At 42.2% G+C, this 24,227-nt stretch overlaps 1 protein-coding gene across 1 annotated transcript in view; it reads right to left on the minus strand.

Moving 5' to 3' along the window:
• Nucleotides 1-4,098: 4,098 nt before the first annotated feature.
• LOC115141482 (D(2)-like dopamine receptor) overlaps nt 4,099-24,227 on the minus strand; it is a 53,738-nt gene continuing 33,609 nt past the window's right edge. The window contains exons 3-8 of the mRNA XM_029680377.2: nt 20,793-20,902; nt 17,858-17,994; nt 8,718-8,920; nt 6,136-6,222; nt 5,564-5,945; nt 4,099-5,163 (exon numbers count right to left, since the gene is read on the minus strand). Of these exons, the coding sequence (XP_029536237.1) occupies nt 4,967-5,163; nt 5,564-5,945; nt 6,136-6,222; nt 8,718-8,920; nt 17,858-17,994; nt 20,793-20,902 (1,116 nt within the window). The 3' untranslated portion in view covers nt 4,099-4,966. The remainder of the gene's footprint in view (nt 5,164-5,563; nt 5,946-6,135; nt 6,223-8,717; nt 8,921-17,857; nt 17,995-20,792; nt 20,903-24,227) is intronic.

A 24,227-nucleotide genomic window follows, 5' to 3' on the forward strand; every position in this document is an offset into this window, starting at 1 on the left:
GCATGGATCCTCAGATACTCAAAAAGTTCTACAGCTACACCATAGCAACTGCTCGGCATCCAAACGCAAGGCACTACAGAGGGTAGTGCGTACGTCCCAGTACATCACTGGGGATAAGCTTCCTGCTTTCCAGAACCTCTATACCAGCCCCTGTCAGAGGAAGGCCCTAAAAATGATCAATGACTCCATCCATCCTAGGCATAGACCGTTCTCTCTGCTGTCGCACGGCAAGCGGTACTGGAACGCCAAGTCTAGGTTCAAAAGGCTTCTTAACAGCTTCTACCCCCAAGTCATAAGACTCCTGAACAGCTAATCAAATGGCTACCCAGAGTATTTGCATTGGCCCCCCCCTTTTACGCTGCTGATACTCTCTGGTTATTATCTATGCGTAGTCACTTTACCTCTACCTACATGTACATATTACCTCAATTACCTCGACTAACCTGTGCCCCACATTGACTCTGTACCGATAGCCAACCTATATGGCCTTGATACTGTTTACTGCTGCTGTTGAATTATTTGTATTGTTTTAACTTAACACTCATTTCTCAAAAAATGGCATTGTTGGTTAAATGCTTGTAAGTAAGCATTTCACTGGAAGGTCTACCCCTGTTGTATTCGGCGCATGTGACAAATAACATTTTTATTTTATATGGGGAGTTTCTCCCATTCTTCTCAGCAGATCCTCTCAAGCTCTGTCAGGCTGCTCAGCTATTTTGAGGTCTCTCCAGAGATGTTCGATCGGGTTTAAGTCCGGGCTCTGGCTCCGCCACTCAAGGACATTCGCAGACTTGTCTCGAAGCCACTCCTGCGTTGTCTTGGCTGTGTGCTTAGGGTTGTTGTCCTGTTGGAAAGTTAACCTTTGGCCCAATCTGAGGTCCTGAGCGCTCTGGAGAAGGTTTTCATCAAGGATCTCTCTGTACTTTGCACCGTTAATCTTTCCCTCGATCCTGCCTAGTCTCCAATTCCCTGCCGCTGAAAAACATCCCCACAGCATGATGCTGCCACCACCATGATTCACCATAGGGATGGTTCCAAGTTTCCTCCAGACATGACGCTTGGCATTCAAGCCAAAGAGTTCAATCTTGGTTTCATCAGACCAGAGAATCCTGAACTCCAAGCAGGGTGTCATGTGCCTTTTACTGAGGAGTGGCTTCAGTCTGGCCACTCTACCATAAAGGCCTGATTGGTGGAGTGCTGCAGAGATGGTTGTCCTTCTGGAAGGTTCTCCCATCTCCACATAGGATCTCTGGAGGTCTGTCAGAGTGACTGTCAGAGTGACCATCGGGTTCTTGGTCACCTCTCTGACCAAGGCTCTTCTCCCCCGATTGCTCAGTTTGGCCGGGAGGCCAGCTCTTGGAAGAGTCTTGGTGATTACAAACTTCTTCCATTTAAGAATGATGGAGGTCACTGTGTTCATGGGGACCTTCAAAGCTGACAACATTTTTTGGTACACTTCCCTAGATCTGTGCCTCGACACAATCCTGTCTCAGAGCTCTACGGACAATTCCTTTGACCTCATGCCTTGGTTTTTGCTCTGACATGCACTGTCAAATGTGGGACCTTATATAGGCAGGTGTGTGCCTTTCCAAATCATATCCAATCAATTGAATTTACAACAGGAGGACTCCAATTAAAAAACATCTCAAGGATGATCAATGGAAACAGGATGCACCTGAGCTCAATTTCAAAGGGTCTGAATACTTGTGTAAATAAGGTATTTCTGTTTTTAATTTTTAGTGCATTTGCAAACTTTTCTAAAAACCTGTTTTCGCTTTGTCATTATGCGGTATTGTGTAGATTGATGAGGAACATTTTTATTTAATCCATTTTAGAATAAGGCTGTAACGTAACAAAGGGAAGGGATCTGAATACATTCCGAATGCACTGCATCTCTATATTTACTGTAATCTTTCTGTTAACCCTGTCTAACCCTGTCGTTGCAAAGTCATGTCTAGTCCATCATTAGCGATGAATAGGTCTAAACTGGATCTAACTGCATAGATGTAGATATGTGCTCTTCAGTTAATGAGACAAGACAGAGGTGAAATCAGTTGCAGTTCAAAACATCCTGTTAGATTTTCACAACGCAGTACCCAGGATGCTCCATCTCTGAGAGGCAATCATCCATCCAGCATACTCCCTGCAGCACAGCAATCACTAGTCAGAGCAGCACGACTTCACAGCTCACGCTGGAGGTAAATGGCAATGGCTGATCTAGCAATCACATGGAAAGCTCTGACACAAAGTCCATTAAGAGCCTTTCAGGCCGCCTGATCACAGCTCGGGTGTGGAAACTTTTCAATAATGCAGTGTCTGGCAAGCCTTCTTCACTCAGTTCATTAAAGGGCCCCAGTGTTGGAACACACACCACCACTACTACTTTATTTGAACATGCCAATCACTGGGGCTCAGGCATGCCTTAGGGTGATAGCAGGCGAGGAAAAGGGGAAAAGTCGCTTCAGAGATCAGAGGAAGAGGGATATACACTGGAAGGAGGCAGGCACTTGCGAGGCTAAGGGAGGCCTATCCCTGTCCTCCCCTGATGGTTTGTATTAGGGCTGTGCAGAGATTATACAGTGTTTCCAGTTGTCCCTCGAGGTAAGTGCTTGTCAAAAGTTGCCGTTGATGTGAATTAAACTTGAGGAGAATCAATGTCACAGACCATTCAATGTTGCGTAAATCTTAGACAACACAGTGGAGGCCTGACTGTGTCATCATCACGGATGGAGGGGAGGACATTCAGATTGACAGTGACAGGGGATAGTACATGTATGGTTGGTATTGGGGTCATTGAAGGTGATATAGCATCTGAATAACAGGATTTTGAAGACTCAGGGTGCTGTTTGAATTGGGGTCCTGGGGACCTCCTTAAAATGTGACACATGGCCAGGGACTGGATGCTGGTTGTAGGAAACGTCTAGTATTTACAAAAAAATTCTAAGGGACAGCCTGTTACAGGGTAAGGATGATGAAAGAGAAAGGTAACTATTCAATCGGCTCTGGCACAGATGAACCATGGCTAAAGTGTAAATCAAAGTACCCAGAATAACACAGTAGCCTGTGATGGGACGCATAGTGTGACGACAGAATGTGTCTGAATGCCAAACAAATTCAGACAAGGTATACAAAGGCACATTACTTGGTCAGAAAAAAACAACGACAAGGTTGTGGGTTTAAGTCCCACAGGGATGAGACAGACATTCTAAAAGTGTATGCTCTCATTGTACTGCAAGTCCATTTGGATTTTAAGGAAACGTCTGGTAAGTGTCATCACTATCCTACCAGTACAACAATGGGGTTCTGTGTGTGACCGCTGGTACAGCTCTATTCTTTACTATTGTTGGTGGTATCAGGCCAGACAGCCAGGGTATACTTTCAGTGCAGTGAGGAGCCATTTTATGGGGTAGTGATGAGGGACTTGATATGTCAAGACAGGTAGCTCGTGGGGCAGAAAATCTTGAGGGTTCAAGATTACACATTAATTATGGGATGAGGCATCCCTTTTACACTGAAGACATAACTATTTATGCGCTGTCATCAGAAACTGTGGCTTTGACCTTATGTAGAGAGACTAACCACAGTCTCTGATAATGGTTACCATGGGACTAATGACATTATAACATCCTACGAGATGGGGCCTGTAGATCAAGCTGTGTCATGGCACATAAACCATAGACTAGGCCTAGGGGGCTTTGACACTAAAGACTTGCTCTTGATTTGTCTTTTTGAAATGGATAGATATATTGTATTCGATTTTTCACAATAATGGAAATAAAGTAATATTCAAACATGTTTTGTGTGTCCCACTATGGTTTCCTGCAAAGAGAACATTAGAATCATCTGCAGAAAACATTGATATGGAATAGCGCGAGTCCCTATTTTTTAGTTGGAACTACATAATTGCCATATTATTTTTTGCTGTGTATTTACAGGAAAATAATGAACGCCCTCTCGACCAATCATAATAGAGTATTCAGCCTAGTAGTGGTATAACGATTTTGCATTGTACTATTATATTAGTTATTTATACAGTATTACATTATATAAACAGTATATAGAGTACCAAAGAATAACACATTTACATAGCACAGCACGTCTCATTACTTCATTTATTGGACATAGTTTTTTTGTTGTTGTCAAACTTACATTTCATGAGAATCCATATAAAGGAGCATTGCAACATGCATCAAATTTTCATTGCAGGCATTTAATCACATAGAACAGGTTTATAAAAAGCATTTACAGCAAATGTAAATAATAATTGCTTAAAAACCTTATTCATGGTCCTTCCGAGCCAGATAGGAACAATTGTCACGTGGTGGATGTAAGTTGTTTTGGTATAATAATAATAATTAAATGTATCACAAACATGTGCCTGTCTTGCCAAGTGGACCAGTGAGAAAACCATGAGTCAAAATGTTTCATCTCTATGCAACACACATTTTATTCTGTGGGTGGTTTAAAGCTGCAGAGCTCATAGATGGATGACCAGTTTAATATGATCAGGTTTAATACTGAGATGAACACTGATTTGTTGATATCTAGTTGTTCTTTGCAGGATTCAGCCATGATCAAAATACATCATATACACAGATTAAATAGGTGGTTTGCTTTAGTGTTTTTAAGCACATCTTCTTGTGTTTTCTTTACATTTCCTGGAGTGGACAGTTCTTAAGTGACAAGCACGATGGTTAAGACCAACATGACATTTCCAAGAGACAGTTCATTGATAAAATACATTATTCCTCGATATACATTCATGTGGGAGATCATAAGTCCACAAAATAATCAAACTAAAGTCCCCAGGTCTTCATGTGTGGCATTTACTCAGTCTCTCCATTTCTCAAAAGATCATCACTGAGACTTATGGTCACGTGCAGAGTCCTCATGTGGATGAGGTATATTTTAGTAGGCTATAAGTTATGCTTTTCTTCATTTCAGCTCCCTGCTGAAAATGCCAACCTTAGCAATGCAGGATCTTGATGAAAGCTTTTCTGAACTCTATATTGAAAGTGGTGTATATGATGGGGTTCACCGCACTGTTCACATACCCCAGCCACGTGAAAGCATTATACATCTCCGCAGGAACCTTGCATGTGGTGCAGTGGGTGTTCAATATATGAGTGATGAAAAAAGGTAGCCAGCATATGATAAATACACCTAAAGAGAGAGAGAGAGAAGACAAAATGTGAAGAGATCGGAGAAACCCTGGTACTGGATTGATGCTGACATTGAATCATGTCCTGAAGTTAAACTTGATTAAAAAAAGTCCTTCTGATGTATGAAAGTTTAAAACGGTTTCCTTTTGTTGCAACATTGTCTGCCTCGTTGCCTGTAAGCTCTTTACAAGTTAAGGATTACTAAGGGACTATAATATACCTATACAGGCCATCAGAAAGCTACAGCTAGTAAAATAAATATATCAGCTACATTTTATTGAGTTCTCTTACTGCTTATGACGTGTGAAAGGAAAATAGACTTTACCCCAATGTTTATATCCCTCCTCTCTCCTGAAAAGTTCAACAGTACCTTCAAAGTGGTATTCATGTTAACAACTTACCAAGGACTATGGCTAACATTTGAGTGGCTTTCTTTTCCTTCTGTTGGGAGATCTTCCTCTTACTCATGAGAGTGGGTTGCTGCTTGATAGACGTCTGGGTTTTGCCGTTGGGTAAGGCCTCGGTCTGAAACACTTTAGCCACTTTGGGCACTTCCGCCAGTATGTCCTTCGAGTCACTGTTCTTCTCCACTTTGAGGGAGCCCTCAGGCGGGGAGGGGGACACGGAGGTGGGGCTGGTGTTACCCTTGGTTGGCGGGAGGAGCTGGTGGCTGACAGGCGTGGTGGTAGCAGTGTCCACATTCTTCTGTTTCTGAGGGTTGCAATTGGTCCTCTCGTCCAACTCCATGTCGTCCCCTTCGTGGGCCACCTCTTTGATGAAGATCTGCTGACAGAGATCAACAACAATGTAGTAGTAGTAGTAATACTATTAATAGAGCAGTAACTTATTTATCTTGCTTATGGGGAGAAATGGGAACGATAGAGGAGACACTGCATTAACTGCCTTTGAAAGTAAATACATTTCCTTCTGAGAGTTACTCTGTAAAAAATAGCACAACAAATACTTGACGCACCACTTTTTTCTTGTTGACAGGAAAGCTCCCATTAGGTTTCACAATCACAGTGCACAGACTCACATCTCCTGGGTGACTGCACTTCTCCTGAAACAACAACAGGGGAAAGAAGCCGGCACACAGTCACTGCACATGCACCAAATGGTCTCCGAGTCGCTCTTTGAGAGGGCACAATTCTAAAGAACAAACTGTAATTCTATTGAGCGTACACCGTTATTTGATTCCCATTCGAATCATTACATCCATAACACTCAATAGGGCAGAAATAAAAAGTCCACGGAGTTAAACTGACAATATTGTTTCAGAAATAGTTTATTGACTCTCAGTATAAAAGTGATGAGGACTATTTTTCTTGCAATTGCCCAGTACCTTGTGAATTTATTTTCTCTTCGCTCTCCCTTCCCCACACCAAGACAAAAGCATGCATGTACATGAGTAATGTACAGGGGTGAGAGAAACACGTCTTCTTTTCCTGTATTGATCCACTTTAATGTCACTAAAATCAATATCCAGAAAAGGTCACTTAAAAGGCACATCATAATTACTGTTGCATTTCAGGTCTCCTCCTAATCTAGTAGACCAATGTAACATGGCCAAGTGGGATTTGTCGCGTGAAATGACCAATTACAGCACAATATGTTGCTAACAATCTCATTGCACAAAAGATAACCATCTTAAAAACACCTTAGGATAATTGAGTGTGCCCTTTTCATCCCAGCTAGAAAGCTATCTCGTGTGTATTTCTTGCCCCCTCTAACAAGATCATTATCTACAGTTGAAGTCAGAGGTTTACATACACCTTAGCCAAATACATTTAAACTCAGTTTTTCACAATTCCTGACATTTAATCCTAGTAAAAATTCCCTGTTTTAGCTCAGTTAGGATCACCACTTTATTTTAAGAATGTGAAAGGTCAAAATAAAAAGAGAGAGAATGATTTATTTCAGCTTTTATTTCTATTATCACATTCCCAGTGGGTCAGAAGTTTACATACGCTCAATTAGTACTTGGTAGCATTGCCTTTAAAATTGTTTAACTTGGGTCAAACGTTTTCGGTAGCCTTCCACAAGCTTCCCACAATAAGTTGGGTGAATTTTGGCCCATTCCTCCTGAGAGAGCAGGTGTAACTGAGTCAGGTTTGTAGGCCTCCTTGCTCACACATGCTTTTTCAGTTCTGCCCACAATTTTTCTATGGGATAGAGGTCAGGACTTTGTGATGGCCACTCCAATACCTTAACTTTGTTGTCCTTAAGCCATTTTGCCACAACTTTGGAAGTTTGCTTGGGATCATTGTCCATTTGGAAGACCCATTTGCGACCAAGCTTTAACTTCCTGACTGATGTCTTGAGATGCTGCTTCAATATATCCACATAATTTTCCCCCTTCATGATGCCATCTATGTTGTGAAGTGCACCAGTCTCTCGTGCAGCAAAGCACCCCCACAACATGATGCTGCCACCCCCGTGCTTCACGGATGGGATGGTGTTCTTTGGCTCCCCCTTTTCCTCCAAACATAATGATGGTCATTATGGCCAAACAGTTCTATTTTTGTTTCATTAGACCAGGGGACATTTCTCCAAAAAGTACGATCTTTGACCCCATCTGCAGTTGCAAACCGTAGTCTAGCTTTTTTATGCCGGTTTTGTAGCAGTGGCTTTTTCCTTGTTGAGCAGCCTTTCAGGTTATGTCGATATAGGACTCATTTTACTGTGGATATCGATACTTTTGTACCTGTTTCATCCAGCACCTTCACAAGGTCCTTTGCTGTTGTTCTGGTATTGATTTGCACTTTTCGCACCAAAGTACGTTCATCTCTAGGAGACAGAACGTGTCTCCTTCCTGAGCAGTATGACAGCTGTGTGGTCCCATGGTGTTTATACTTGCGTACTATTGTTTGTACAGATTAGCGTGGTACCTTCAGGCATTTGGAAATTGTTCCCAAGGATGAACCAGATTTGTGGAAGTCTACAATTTTATTCTGAGGTCTTGGCTGATTTCTTTTGATTTTCCCATGATGTCAAGCAAAGAGGCACTGATATTGAAGGTAGGCCTTGAAATACACCCACAGGTACACCTCCAATTGACTCAAATGATGTCAATTAGCCTATCAGAAGCTTCTAAAGCCAGGATATAATTTTCTGGAATTTTCCAAAATGTTTAAGGGCACAGTCAACTTAGTGTATGTAAACTTCTGACCCACCTGAATTGTTATACAGTGAATTATAAGTTAAATAATCTGTCCATAAACAATTATTGGAAAAATTACTTGTGTTATGCACAAAGTAGATGTCCTAACCGACTTGCCAAAACTATAGTTTGTTAACAAGAAATTTGTGGAGTGGTTGAAAACGAGTTTTAATGACTCCAACCTAAGTGTATGTAAACTTCCGACTTCAACTGTATGTGTTTGGCCTCATGTCTGGGAAGAGCAAACACTTTATGGACAATATTTTGCTTCCTCCTGTAAGATTACATTCTCCAAAAACACATGACGTGTTGTTGACAAAGTATTTCATTGAATTGGCTCTCCTAAGTGTTTCGAGCTCTTCATTTTTGAAAAACATGATTTGCAGCCTAGTCACCTTTAATGTGACGCCTGTGTCGCGGTCGCCTGTCCCTTGACACGGGCGCTTTGTGTTGACCCGTTTTCGCCGCTTGCGAAGCACCACATAAATTTGCACGTAGACCAGCAGAGTGATGATGAAGGGAATGTAGAAGGACACAATGGAGGAGTACACCACAAAGGCCGGGTTGGCGATGATGCACAGGGACTCGTCGCGAGTCGCTAGGGAGGAAAACAAAATGACAGAAAACAACAATACTAGTCAAACGTACAGTGGCAAGAAAAAGTATGTGAACTTTGAAATTACCTGGATTTCTGCATAAATTGGTCATCAAAATGGATCTGGTCTTCATCTAAGTCACAACAATAGACAGACATAGTGTGCTTAAACTAATAACACACAAATTATTGTATTTTTCTTGTCTACCCTAAATACATATTTTAAACATTCACAGTGTAGGTTAGAAAATGTATTACTTCTCCAAAAGCTAATTGGATCCAGGAGTCAGCTAACCTGGAGTCCAATCAATGAGACGAGATTGGATATGTTGGAGCTGCCTTGCCGTATATATAAAAAATAAATACAATTTAAAAAATAAAAAAGTATTATTTACTTAAAATCTGAAATTACCAATAGAAGCTAGCCAGAAGCTAGCCAGTTTACTGTCTAACGTTAGTATTCAGCTAACCACGGTTTGTGGTCATCAGCTATCCTTTAGCTCGAAAAGCTATCACCAGTTTTGTACAACGCGACTCAGACCAGAACATACCGGACCTATTTTTCTCTCCATATCCCCGGATTTCAACCGCAAGCTCTGGACATATACACCTGTATCTCGCAGCTAGCTAGCTGCTATCCATGTGACTATTGGCTTACGTCGATCCCGGAGCAAACATCAATTATTCCGGAGCTAGCCAGCTGAAGAGTTCAATCAGCCACTCCTGGGCTACAATCACCTAACCGGATCCATTTTACTGCCGATGCGGAGCCCCACCGGGTCTTCACGATTGGACTACCGACATTATCTGCCCGAGGGAGTTATCCAACTGGCCCCTCCGTCACAACATTACATGAACACCCATCTGCGGCCCGCTAATCGTTAGCTGTCTTATCGGCTGCTATCTGAATAGGTCTATCAGACAATTTTTTCTTGGGTCACTATAACTATTTTGCCAATTGGATTGATCCCCTCTACCACACGGAACCCCCCTAATCTACTGACGGAAACACACGAGGTGGCTAAAAACAGACCTTCATCCTATGCTAGCTTGCTACCGATGGCCCGGCTAGCTGTCTGAATCGCCGTTACCCCAACCAACCGTACTACTCACTGGACCCTTATGATCACTCGACAAAAGCATGCCTCTCCATAATGCGAATATGCCTTGTCCATTGCTGTTCTGGTTAGTGTTTATTGGCTTATTTCACTGTAGAGCCTCTAGCCCTGCTCATTATACCTTACCCAACCTTTCAGTTGCACCACCCACACGTGCGATGACATCACCTTGTTTCAAGGATGTTTCTAGAGACAATATCTCTCTCATCATCACTCAATACCTAGGTTTACCTCCACTGTATTCACATCCTACCATACCTTTGTCTGTACATTACACCTTGAATCTATTTTATCACCCCCAGAAACCTCCTTTCACTCTGTTCCGGACGTTTTAGATGACCAATTCTCATAGTTTTTAGCCGTACCCTTATCCTACTCCTCCTCTGTTCCTCTGGTGATGTAGAGGTGAATCCAGGCCCTGCAGTGCCTAGCTCCACTCCTATACCCCAAGCGCTCTCTTTTGATGACTTCTGTAACCGTAATAGCCTTGGTTTCATGCATGTTAACATTAGAAGCCTCCTCCCTAAGTTTGTATTATTCATTGCTTTAGCACACTCTGCCAACCCGGATGTTCTAGCCGTGTCTGAATCCTGGCTTAGGAAGACCACCAAAAACTCTGAAATCTCCATTACTAACTACAACATTTTCAGACAAGATAGAACGGCCAAAGGGGGCGGTGTTGCAATCTACTGCAAAGATTGCCTGCAGAGTTCTGTCCTACTATCCAGGTCTGTAACCAAACAATTTTAACTTCCACTCTTAAAAATCCACCTCTCTAAAAAAAGTATCTCACTGTTGTCGCCTGCTATAGAGCCCCCTCTGCCCCCAGCTGTGCTCTGGACACCATATGTGAACTGATTGCCCCCCATCTATCTTCAGAGCTTGTGCTGCTAGGCGACCTAAAATAGAACATGCTTAACACCCCAGCCATCCTACAATCTAAGCTTGATGCCCTCAATCTCACACAAATTATCAATGAACCTACCAGGTACAACCCCAAAGCCGTAAACACAGGCACCCTCATAGATATCATCCAAACCAACTTGCCCTCTAAATACACCTCTGCTGTTTTCAACCAAGCGATCACTGCCTCATTGCCTGCATCCGTAATGGGTAAGCGGTCAAACGACCTCCACTTATCATTGTCAAACGCTCCCTGAAACAGGCGAGCAGGCCTTTCTAATCGACCTGGCCGGGGTGTTCTGGAAGATATTGATCTCATCCCGTCAGTAGAGAATGCCTGGTTATTTAAAAAAATGCCTTCCTCACCATCTTAAATAAGCATGCCCCATTCAAGAAACTTAGAACCAGGATCAGATATAGCCCTTGGTTCTCTCCAGACCTGACTGCCCTTAACCAACACAAAAACAGCCTATGGCGTTCTGCATTAGAATCGAACAGACCCCGTGATATGCAACTTTTCAGGGAAGCTAGAAACCAATATACACAGGCAGTTAGAAAAGCCAAGGCTAGCTTTTTCAAGCAGAAATTTGCTTCCTGCAACACAAACTCAAAAACGTTCTGGGACACTGTAAAGTCCATGGAGAATAAGAACACCTCCTCCCAGCTGCCCACTGCACTGAGGATAGGAAACACTGTCACCACCGATAAATCCACTATAATTGAGAATTTCAAAAAGCATTTTTCTACAGCTGGCCATGCTTTTCACCTGGCTACCCCTACCCCGGTCAACAGCACTGCACCTCCCCACAGCAACTCGCCCAAGCCTTCCCCATTTCTCCTTCTCCCAAATCCAGTCAGCTGATGTTCTGAAAGAGCTGCAAAATCTGGACCCCTACAAAATCAGCCAGGCTAGACAATCTGGACCCTTTCTTTCTAAAAAATGATCTGCCGAAATTGTTGCAACCCCTATTACTAGCCTGTTCAACCTCTCTTTCGTGTCGTCTGAGATTCCCAAAGATTGGAACCAGCTGCGGTCATCTCCCTCTTCAAAAGGGGGACACACTCTTGACCCAAACTGCTACAAACCTACATCTATCCTACCCTGCCTTTCTAAGGTCTTCGAAAGCCAAGTCAACAAACAGATTACCGACCATTTCGAATCCCACCATACAATCTGGTTTCAGAGCTGGTCATGGGTGCACCTCAGCCACGCTCAAGGTCCTAAACGATAGCTTAACTGCCATCGATAAGAAACAATACTGTGCAGCCGTATTCATTGACCTGGCCAAGGCTTTCAACTCTGTCAATCACCACATCCTCATTGGCAGACTCGATAGCCTTGGTTTCTCAAACGATTGTCTCGCCTGGTTCACCAACTACTCTGATAGAGTTCAGTGTGTCAAATCGGAGGGCCAGTTGTCCGGGCCTCTGACAGTCTCTATGGGGGTGCCACAGGCGTCAATTCTTGGACCGTCTCTCTTCTCTGTATACATCAATGATTTCGCTCTTGCTGCTGGTGAGTCTCTGATCCACCTCTACGCAGACGACACCATTCTGTATACTTCTGGCCCTTCTTTGGACACTGTGTTAACAACCCTCCAGGCAAGCTTCAATGCCATACAACTCTCCTTCTGTGGCCTCCAATTGCTCTTAAATACAAGTAAAACTAAATGCATGCTCTTCAACCGATCGCTGCCTGCACCTGCCTGCCCGTCCAACATCACTACTCTGGACGGTTCTGACTTAGAATATGTGGACAACTACAAATACCTAGGTGTCTGGTAAGACTGTAAACTCTCCTTCCAAACTCACATAAAACATCTCCAATCCAAAGTTAAATCTAGAATTGGCTTCCTGTTTCGCAACAAAGCATCCTTCACTCATGCTGCCAAACACACCCTTGTAAAACTGACCATCCTACCGATCCTCGACTTCGGCGATGTCATTTACAAAATAGCCTCCAATACCCTACTCAATAAATTGGATGCAGTAGTCTATCACAGTGCCATCCGTTTTGTCACCAAAGCCCCATATACTACCCACCACTGGGACCTGTACGCTCTCATTGGCTGGCCCTCGCTTCATACTCGTCGCCAAACCCACTGGCTCCAGGTCATCTACAAGACCCTGCTAGGTAAATTCCCCCCTTATCTCAGCTCGCTGGTCATCGTAGCAGCACCCACCTGTAGCTCGCGCTCCAGCAGGTATATCTCTCTGGTCACCCCCAAAACCAATTCTTCCTTTGGCTGCCAATCCTTCCAGTTCTCTGGTGCCAATGACTGGAACGAACTACAAAAATCTCTGAAACTGGAAACACTTATCTCCCTCACTAGCTTTAAGCACCAGATGTCAGAGCAGCTCACAGATTACTGCACCTGTACATAGCCCATCTATAATTTAGCCCAAACAACTACCTCTCCCCCTACTGTATTTAATTATTTATTTAGCTCCATTGCACCCCATTATTTATCTACTTTGCACATTCTTCCACTGCAAATCTACCATTCCAGTGTTTTACTTGCTATATTGTATTAACTTTGCCACCATGGCCTTTTTTTGCCTTTACCTCCCTTATCTCACCTCATTTGCTCACATTGTAATATAGACTTATTTTTCTACTGTATGTTTGTTTTACTCCATGTGTAACTCTGCATTGTTGTATGTGTCGAACTGCTTTGCTTTATCTTGGCCAGGTCGCAATTGTAAATGAGAACTTGTTCTCAACTTGCCTACCTGGTTAAGTAAAGGTGAAAGAAAAAGAAAAGAAAAAGAAACTCACAAAAATTGAGTTTGCTATTGTCATGACTGTCCTGACCAGGTAAGGTTACAGGAGACCACAACCCTACAGATTATCTCTCAACCCCAATAGAGGAGGGGTCTGAAGATGTGGGGGGTTTTATGACCGCTCACACCCCTGGTAAATCTCAGGCCACAGACAAATTCCTTTGTCCTGTTACTATGGAGAACCAGCCTCAGAACATTAAACATGAAATAAAGGGACTTTGGAACAATGGTTTCCGTCAGCAACAATGGTGGTCATGACGATAGATGGAATATGAAAATGTATGACATTTTTGTTTTGTTATTAAAGGTTAATAGATGATGTTATTATGAAAACATTGTAACGTGAAGAGTTTTCCTAGTAGATGTTTGATGTTTATACATTGTACGTTGTATGGAAAATTTCCAAATCAAAGAGAATGTTTTGGGGAAGATGAAATGTTAAGTTAGTTGTCTAAAATAATATAAAATAAAATCTAGACCTTGCCTCGTTTACTTGGTACGCCCAGAGAATTGCCCTAAAGACGGTTACGCCCACTTCTGACCCAAGGGTATAAAACCTGTGAGTATAGAAGACTACGTGACCCAAGCTGTAGCAACGTCTAAAAAGTCAATGAACCCAGAACGCAACGCAAGTTTGAAGACAAAGAAATCATTTTCTACCCAAGCTACGGATGAGTAGCTGTGTCTAAGCGGGTGAATTCAAGTCAAACCACCTAGCCTCCATCTCCCATCGAATCGTGGTATCTAAAGGGTTTCATTCCTATGCTGTTAGCTCTGAGCTACAGAACTGTGTCCTCAGAAGACCCCTTCCAGAGCAAAGGGTGAGGGAACAGACTCCTAAGCCAAAAGGACACTGACATCGGGAGGACGATCAGTGAGGTGCGCCGGAGTAGTGCGTCATCGAGCAGTCTGGACGGTCCATGCAGAGAATCTTCGGAGATCATCCCCATGTAATTACATCATTATATTCTGACCCATAAGAGCGGCAGTTTGGGGCAAGGCTAGGGTTAAAATAGCATAGCTGACAAATTCACCCAAATGTATATTTCTCTCGTGTACTTTATTTTTTCTCTCTCTCTTTGAAATCCCCATTTTGGGTAACACGCGCCATAGTGTGTTGGCCCGTTATTCTAAGTTCTAATCAATAGCCTATAATGTGTTTTGTCTATGTGTATCTTTTATCATCATTTTAGCTTTTTAGTAAATAAATATTCAACTAAGATTGGTGTGGTACGAACTCATCGTGCAGATTCACTGGCTATACGACGTTCAGAACGAGATTGGTAGAGGCAACTGGTTAATTAGCGGCCGTTGTAAAATCGATATTCTAATATTCTTTGAGTTCATTTGGAAAATAGAAACTCAATAAAAACTAGTTTTCCTATGGTGTCCCAGGTTAATGAGTTAATAATTTCTTGATTCAGTTAATCACGCAATTAGAGACTTTAATCATTCGATGAACAACAGTCGTCACATTATCTAATACAACGTCACGACACTATTCACAAGAAGCATTGCCTGATGTGAACCATGCCTCCAACAAAAGAGAGCTCAGAAGACCTAAAATTAAGAATGGTTGACTTGCATAAAGCTGGAAAGGGTTACAAAGGTATCTCTAAGAGCCTTGATGTTCATCAGTCCACGGTAAGAAAAATTGTCTATAAATGGAGAAAGTTCAGTACTGTTGCTACTCTCCCTAGGAGTGACCGTCCTGCAAAGATAATGGCAAGAGCACAGTGTAGAATGCTCAATGAGGTTAAGAAGAATCCTAAAGTGTCAGCTAAAGACTTAAAGAAATCTCTGGAACATGCTATCATCTCTGTTAACGAGTCTACGATATGGAAAACACTAAAGAAGAATGCTGTTCATGGAAGGACATCACAGAAGAATCCACTGCTGTCCAAAAAAACAATTTTTTAAGTTTGCAAAAGTGCACCTGGATGTTCCACAGCGCTACTGGCAAAATATTCTGTGGACAGATGAAACTAAAGTTGAGTTGTTTGGAAAGAACACACAACACTGTGTGTGGAGAAAAAAAAGGCACAGCACACCAACATAAAAACTTCATCCCAACTATAAAGTATGGTGGAGGGAGCATCATGGTTTGGGGCTGCTTTGCTGCCTCAGAGCCTGGACAGCTTGCTATCATCGAAGGGAAAATTAATTTTATCAAGACATTTTGCAGGAGAATGTTAGGCGATCTCTCCACCAAATGAATCTCAACCAAAGTTGGGTGATGCATCAGGACAACGACCCAAAACACAGATGTAAATCAACAACAGAATGGCTTCAACAGAAGCTCAGTCAGAGTCCTGACCTCAACACGATTGAGATGCTGTGGCATGATTTCAAGAGAGCAGTTCACACCAGACATCCCAAGAATATTGCTGAATGCATGTCTGATCAGCAACTGCAGAAAACATTTGGTTGAGGTCATTGCTGCCCAAAGCGGGTCAACCAGTTATTAAATCCAAGGGTTCACATAAGTTTTCCACCCCAAACTGTAAATGTTTACACAGTGTGTTCAATAAAGACATGAAAACGTATAATTGTTTGTGTGTTATTAGTTTAAGCAGGAATGTCTGTCTATTGTTGTGACCTAGATGAAGATCGGATACATTTTTTGGACCAATTTATGCAGAAAGTCAGGTATTTCCAAAGGGTTTACATACCTTTTCTTGCCACTGTATGTAAGGAGCCTTGCACGAGCGAACAGGAACAGCTCATTTGAGCAATAGTCATTCTCTGTAGCATGAAGCAGCTTGATGTATAAGTACAACCCCTGGACAGGACACTATTCTATTGCAGTCTTATCCCCAATGTACCTCCTTAATTCTGAGTGCCAAGCTGAGACGCATCGGGTACCATATAAACAGGGTGTGGTATTACTCAGCCGATGAGCGGTCTCCCAACCTTTCAATCTCAGGGTGGGTACTCTAACCACAAGGCAACGGAGTTGGTCAAAACAGTGCAAAATACATCAAATTGACATTTTGAATGAATATACAGTCGTGGGCAAAAGTTTTGAGAATAACACAAATATTAATTTCCACAAAGTTTGCTGCTTCAGTGGCTATTTGTCAGTTTTTGTTTGTCCACCTGCCTCTTGAGGATTGACCACAAGTTCTCAATGGGATAAAGGTCTGGGGAGTTTCCTGGCCATGGACCCAAAATATTGATGTTTTGTTCCCTGAGCAAGGTGCTCCATCATGCTGGAAAAGGCATTGTTCATCACCAAACTGTTCCTGGATGGTTGGGAGAAGTTGCTCTCGGAGGATGTGTTGATACCATTCTTTATTCATGGCTGTGTTCTTAGGCAAAATTGTGACTGAGCCCACTCCCTTGGCTGAGAAGCAACCCCACACATGAATGGTCTCAAGATGCTTTACTGTTGGCATGATACAGGACTGATGGTAGCGCTCACCTTGTCTTCTCCGGATACCCCAAACAATCGGAAAGGGGATTCATCAGAGAAAATGACTTTACCCCAGTCCTCAGAAGTCCAATCCCTTAACTTTTGCAGAATATCAGTCTGTCCCTGATGTTTTTCCTGGAGAGAAGAGGCTTCTTTGCTGCCCTTCTTGACACCAGGCCATCCTCCAAAAGTCTTCGCCTCACTGTGCATGCAGATGCACTCACACCTGCCTGCTGACATTCCTGAGCAAGCTCTGTACTGGTGATGCCCTCATCCCGCAGCTGATTCCACTTTAGGAGACGGTCCTGGCGCTCGCTGGACTTTTTTGGGCGCCTTTTTTGGGGGGATTCAGTTCATTTGCATGGCAAATAGGGACTTTGCATCTAATTGCAATTCATCTGATCACTCTTCATAACATTCTGGAGTATATGCAAATTGCCATCATACAAACTGAGGCAGCAGACTTTGTGAAAATTTATATTTGTGTCATTCTCAAAACTTTTGGCCACGACTGTACTCTGTGTTTGAAAGAGGAGCATTCAAACTAACCACCACACTGTTAACCCCCATTCACAGCAGTCATACAGTTTAGTATTACATATCATTGTCAAATTGAGTCTACTCCTTAGTGCCATGAAAGCCAAAACACAGTGGAAGCACAGAGCAATAGCACAGATTACAGTGCAGCAGAGCAAGGTAGCTCACAGTTCCTGCTATTACCTGTGTTATTTAGGCCGAACAACAGGGGGCATGATATTGCAAAGGACAGAACCCACACCACTGAGATCATAACAGTGACTCGTCTTCTGGAGCTGTAGCGTGTGTTGTACAGCATGGGCATGGCGACTGCTGTGTATCTGTTGTGGAAGGAAGCAGATGGGGGAAAAGACAAGGGAAAAACACAGTAGGAATAGACAAACTGGCTTTTCTACTGTGCAGACTACACGTGGAGTAACAGACAACATCTTTCTCCATCTTCTTTTAGTAGGTACATCAGGGATGTATGGGTAGAAAAAAGGTGGGTAAACTCTGACATGATGGGAGACGACTAACATACAGTAAACGCAAAAAAACTCTAATTTAGCATAACAGGTAAATGCTATTCAGGAAATAAAACGGTGCTTAATGTGCATTAACCCTTGTGCATTAAATGTGTTTATATGAATTAACCCTCCACTACATCCCTGGTAGGGAACCTTATCAATTAACCTCTAGCCTGCTGTGTGACCTTATTAGTGAGTTAGAGAATTTCTACTTCCTAAGGATGTCAACTAACAGACTTACTTTATTGATTTCATTGTAATTTGGTTTGGAACCTTAAGGTACGAAGCCGAAGGCGACTTAAGCACTTAAAGCTATAATCCTTAGTTGCTAAATACATTGGACTTAGAAATGAATGATATCAAGCACCAGTCAAAAGTTTGGACACACCTACTAATTTAAGGATTTCTTTATTTTGACTATTTTTTACATTGTAGAATAATAGTGAAGAAATCAAAACTATGAAATAACATATGGAATCATGTAGTAACCCAAAGTGTTAAACAAATGAACAAATATTTTATATTATTCAAAGTAGCCACCCTTTGCCTTGATGACAGCTTTGCACACTCTTGGGATTCTCTCAACAAGTTTCATAAGGAATCCAACAGTCTTGAAGGAGTTCCCACATATGCTGAGCACTTGTTGGCGGCTTTTCCTTCACTCTGCGGTCCAACTCATCCCAAACCATCTCAATTGGGTTGAGGTCGGGTGATTTTGGAGGACAGGTCATCTAATGCAGCACTCCATCACTCTCCTTTTTGGTGAAATAGCCCTTACACAGCTTGGAGGTGTGTTTTGGGTCATTGTCCTGTTGAAAAACAAATGATAGTCCCACTAAGCGCAAACCAGAAGGGATGCCGTATCGCTGCAGAATGCTGTGGTAGCCATGCTGGTTAAGTCTGCCATAAATTCAAAATAAATCACAGATGGTGTGGGAGTGCTTTGCTGGTGACACTATCACACCTCCTCCTCCATGCTTCACGGTGGGAACCACACATGTGAAGATCATCCGTTCACCTACTCTGCGTCTCACAAAGACATAGCTGTTGGAACCAAAAATCTCAAATTTGGACTCATCAGACCAAAGGACAGATTTCCACCGGTCTAATGTCCATTGCTCGTGTTTCTTGGCCCAAGCAAGTCTCTTCTTCTTATTGGTGTCCTTTAGTAGTGGTTTTATTGCAGCAAGGCCTGATTCATGCAGTCTCCTCTGAACAGTTGATGTTGAGATGCGTCTGTTACTTGAACTCTGTGAAGCATTTATTTGGGCTACAACCTGAGGTGCAGTTAACTCTAATGAACGTATCCTCTGCAGCAGAGGTAACTCGGTCTTCCTTTCCTGTTGCTGTCCTCATAAGAGCCAGTTTCACCATGATGGTTTTTGCGACTGCACTTGAAGAAACTTTAGAAGTTCTTGAAATATTCTGGATTGACTGACCTTCATGTCTTAAAGTAATGATTGACTGTAATTTCTCTTTACTTATTTGAGCTGTTCTTTACATAATATGGACCCAAATAGGGCTATCTTCTGTATATCACCCCTACCTTGTCACAACACAACTGATTGGCACAAACGCATTAAGATGGTAAGAAATTCCACAAATTAACTTAACAAGGCACACCTGTTAGTTGAAATGTATTCCAGATGACTACCTCATAAAGCTGGTTGAGAGAATGCCAAGAGTATGCAAAGCTGTCATCAAGGCAAAGGGTGGCTACTTCACATATAAAATATATTTTCATTTTGTTTAACACTTTTTTGGTTACTACATGATTCCATGTGTGTTATTTCACAGTTCTGATGTCTTCGATATTATTCTACAATGTAAAAAATATAAATAGTAAAGAAAAACCTTGGAATAAGTAGGTCTGTCCAAACTTTTGACTGGTACAGTACATAATAACCATTGATTCTTGAAAAATATAATAATAATAATATTGTGAGCTTAGTTCCATTGTTGTACCACATCAGAACACAACATTAGCTTGTTTTACTGCAATGTTTGTAAACAATTTAACTATAAACACCATATAGCTTCAAATCACAGTAAAACTGTACATTTGATATCATGGAGCGACAGTCCTTTCATCCATAGCTCTGTCTATGAATTTGAGAGTGGTTGTTGTTTCAATTAAGGACTAGCTTTATGGGTACTCTTTATTCAATATTACAGATCACATGACACAGGACTATATAGGACTATTCTATATAGGACTATTCTCTTACTCTAAAATAAGTATCTGCAGTATAAACAACTCCAAGATTTTCTGCACACATACTGAATGTGCAGACATTTTGTATTCAAATACAAATTACTTCAATAAATATTTAAATCACCTCTGAGTTATGTATTCACATAACCAAGGTGGTGTTCTGAACATGCATTTGAGTGACACGAAAATCAGTGAAGTGGAAAATCATTCAAAATGAAAAGTGGCATACTGCATAGTCCATAAATAATGGCATTGGTATTCAATAGAAAGTACCAGCTGGGTTATGCAAGTAGGCCTTTTAGGCCCAGACTCCAATGAATTTGCTTAAAGATTTTCACTGCAAATCCACAACGGCACCTGCCTCCAGCCACGATTCAACAATTTCAAGAACACTTACCGATCAATGCTGATGGCACAGAGATTGAGGATGCTTGCAGTGCACATCATGACATCTAGGGTGACAAAGATGTCACAGTGGATTTTACTAAACCTCCACTCTCCCACCACCTGAAAGAAAGATGTTCCAACATTTAGAGACAACAGAAATATTTGTTTTATCCCCCTTAAGCACAGACTCAAACACTGACTGTTTTTCAGTTGCAGTTTAGTCAGATACTAAAAAGCACACCTTACATGTTCCTGAATAAATGTTCTTATCTTTTCAGCTGTTCTCAAGAATCTTCCAATGCCTGCTCCATTCACTATCAAACAATTCTAAAAACCTGTTTTTGCTGTGTCATTGCTGGGTATTGTGTGTAGATTGATGAGGGGAAAAACAATTTCCATTTTAGAATAAGGCTGTAACGTAACAAAACGTGGAAAAAGTCAAAGGGTCTGAATACCTTCTGAAATCAATGTATATACAGTATATACACATAGTGTATGCTGATCTTTCCATGACAGACTGACCTGGTGAATCCAGGTGAAAATGATGATCTGCTATTGATGTCCCTTGTTAAATCCACTTCAAATCAGTGTAAATGAGGGGAGGAGACAGGTTAAAGAAGGATTTTTAAGCCTCGAGATAATTGAGACATGGATTGTGTACATGTGCCATTCAGATGGTGAATGGTTAAGATACAAGATGTGAGTGCCTTTGAACGGGGTATGGTAGTAGGTGCTAGGCACACTGGTTTGAGTATGTCAAGAACTGCAACGCTACTGGGTTTTTGACGCTTAACAGTTTCCCGTGTGTATCAAGAATGGTCCACCACCCAATGGACATTCAGCCAACGGCAGGCCAGTTGTCGAAAATGTGTCATTGATTAACAAGGACAAAGGAGGCAGACACAAATTGTGCAGAGCAACAGAGGGGCTGTTAGTCAAGAACAACATTGGTGCCCAAAGACCCATAAAAGAAAGCACATATCATTGTACATTGACACAAATGGGTTATGGCAGCGGATGACCTGACAGAGTTCCACTTCTTTCAGCAAAAAACAAGACTGCGGTTGCAGTGGGCTCAGGAACGAAAACACTGGAGAATTGGAAAAACATTGCCTGGTCTGATGAATCTCGGTTCCTGCCGTTTCAGGCAGATGGGAGGACAGGGGAATGGAGAAAACCACATGAGTACATGTATCCATCACGAAGGGTGTCAACGTTGCAGGCTTACGGTGGTGGTGTGAGGTGTGTTTTTAATGGCACACATTGGGCCCCTTCATAAAGGTGGAGCAATGTTTGAATGACACAGGATATCTGAACAACATTGCCATCAGGTACATCCCAGCATGGCAGCTAGAATTGTCCAGAAATGGTTCCACAAACATGACAGTGAATTGAGCTTATTGCAGTGGCCTGCCCAGTTACCAGATCTCAATGCAATTGCATCGGTGGAATGAGATGGAACAAGGTATTCACTACTAGCCAACTTGACACAACTGTGGGAAGCATTAGAGTCAACGTGGTCCAGCATCCCTGTGGAACGCTTTCGACACCTTGTAGAGCCCATGCCCCGACAAATGGAGTCTGTTCTGGAGGGAAAAGGGAGGAATTGCAACTCAATGAGGAAGGTGTTCCTAATGTTTGGTATAGTCAGTGTATATTAACTCAGTGCCAAGTTTATTAGGTACAGCCAACTATTACTGGGTCCGATCCTCTTTTGCCTACAGAAGTTATCACTTTTCTATTTATTCCTTATGTTATTTTTATTTATATATTTGTATTTTTTCTACTATTTCTCTTTTTTTATTATTATTGTTGGGAAGGGCCCATAAGTAAGCATTTCACTGTTGTTTACGTAGCACATGACAAATACAATTTGAACAGCCTTAATTCTTCGGAGCATGGGTTGATTCTATTTTCAAACATTTCTCAATTGGTATCAAAGGGACCTAACGTTTGCCAGGAAAACATTCCCCACACCATTACACAACCAGCATGTACCATTGGCATCAGGCAGTATGGGGCCATGGACTCATGCTGCTCGCGCCAAATTCTGACTCTGCAATCAGCATGACGCACAGGAACTGGGATTTGTCAGACCAGGCAATGTTTTTCCACTCCTCAATTGTCCAGTGTTGGTGATCTCGTGCCCACTGGAGCCCCTGATAGGAGTGGAACCAGGTGTGGTTGTCTGCTGTAATAGCCCACAAGGACCGACGAGTTGTGCATTCCGAGATGCCGTTCTGCACACCACAGTTGTATTGAGCCGTTATTTGCCGGTTAGCCTACACGATTCTTGCCATTCTCCTTCAACAAGCTGTTTTCGGCCCATAGGACTGCCGCTGACTGGATGTTTTCTGTTTGTTGCACCGTTGTTGATAAACCCTAGACATTGTTGTGTGTGAAAAGCCAAGGAGTCTGGTCGTTTCTGAGATACTGGAACCGGCGCAGCAGGCACAGACGATCAATACAGTACCACGCTCAATGTCTCTTAGGTCACTCAAATTTGCCCATTCTAAAGTTCAATCGAACAGTAACAGAATGCCTTGATGCGTGTCCGCCTGCTTTATATAGCAAGCAAATCGGGTTTTACCTAATAAACTGGCCACTGAGTGAATGCATGTACACACACAACTGGTAAACAGTTTTAGAACACGTTTTAGAACTGAACTCATTCAAGGGTTTTTCTTTATTTTTACTATTGTCTACATTGTAGTAAAGACATCAAAACATATGGAATCATGTAGTTAAATCAAAATATATTTATATTTGAGATTATTCAAATAGCCACTTGATGACAGCTTTGTAGATACTCTTGGAATTCTCTCAACCAGCTTCACCTGAAAGGCTTTTCCAACAGTCTTGAAGGAGTTCCCACATATTCTGAGAACTTGTTGGGTGCTTTCCCTTCACACTTTTTTGGTTACTACATGATTCCATATGTGTTATTTCATAGTTTGATGTCTTCACTATTATTCTACAACATAGAAAATATGAAAAATAAAGAAAAACCCTTGAATGAGTAGGTGTCCTAAAACTTTGACTGGTAGAGTGTGTGATATATATATTGTAGCAGGCTCAATAACGCACCAGTAGCACAACTAGAACGCAAATAGGGAGTTTATTAGGGATTTTTATACACTGGGGAAAAGGGTGGGAATTCAACTATTTCACAGTCCACAAACCGGTCTCGTTGTCCATTCCGTTCTCCAGGGGTAATCCTAAAACTCAGGTCCTCAGCCAATCCTGTTTGGTACACAAGGGGGGTAATCAGACAGTCCGGGTCACAACGGGTTAACACACAGATATTGCTCTCTCTTCTCCCACTCTTCATCACGCACGCTTTGCTATCCATTCTCTGCCCCTTTGTGCCGGCTGCTTCCTATTTTATCCCCAAGCACTCCCTGGCTTAATGATCCACAGTCTCGCCTCGTTGGGGCAGGAAGTC

This window comes from Oncorhynchus nerka, linkage group LG14 (assembly GCF_034236695.1).
Source record: "Oncorhynchus nerka isolate Pitt River linkage group LG14, Oner_Uvic_2.0, whole genome shotgun sequence".
NCBI lineage: Eukaryota > Metazoa > Chordata > Actinopteri > Salmoniformes > Salmonidae > Oncorhynchus > Oncorhynchus nerka.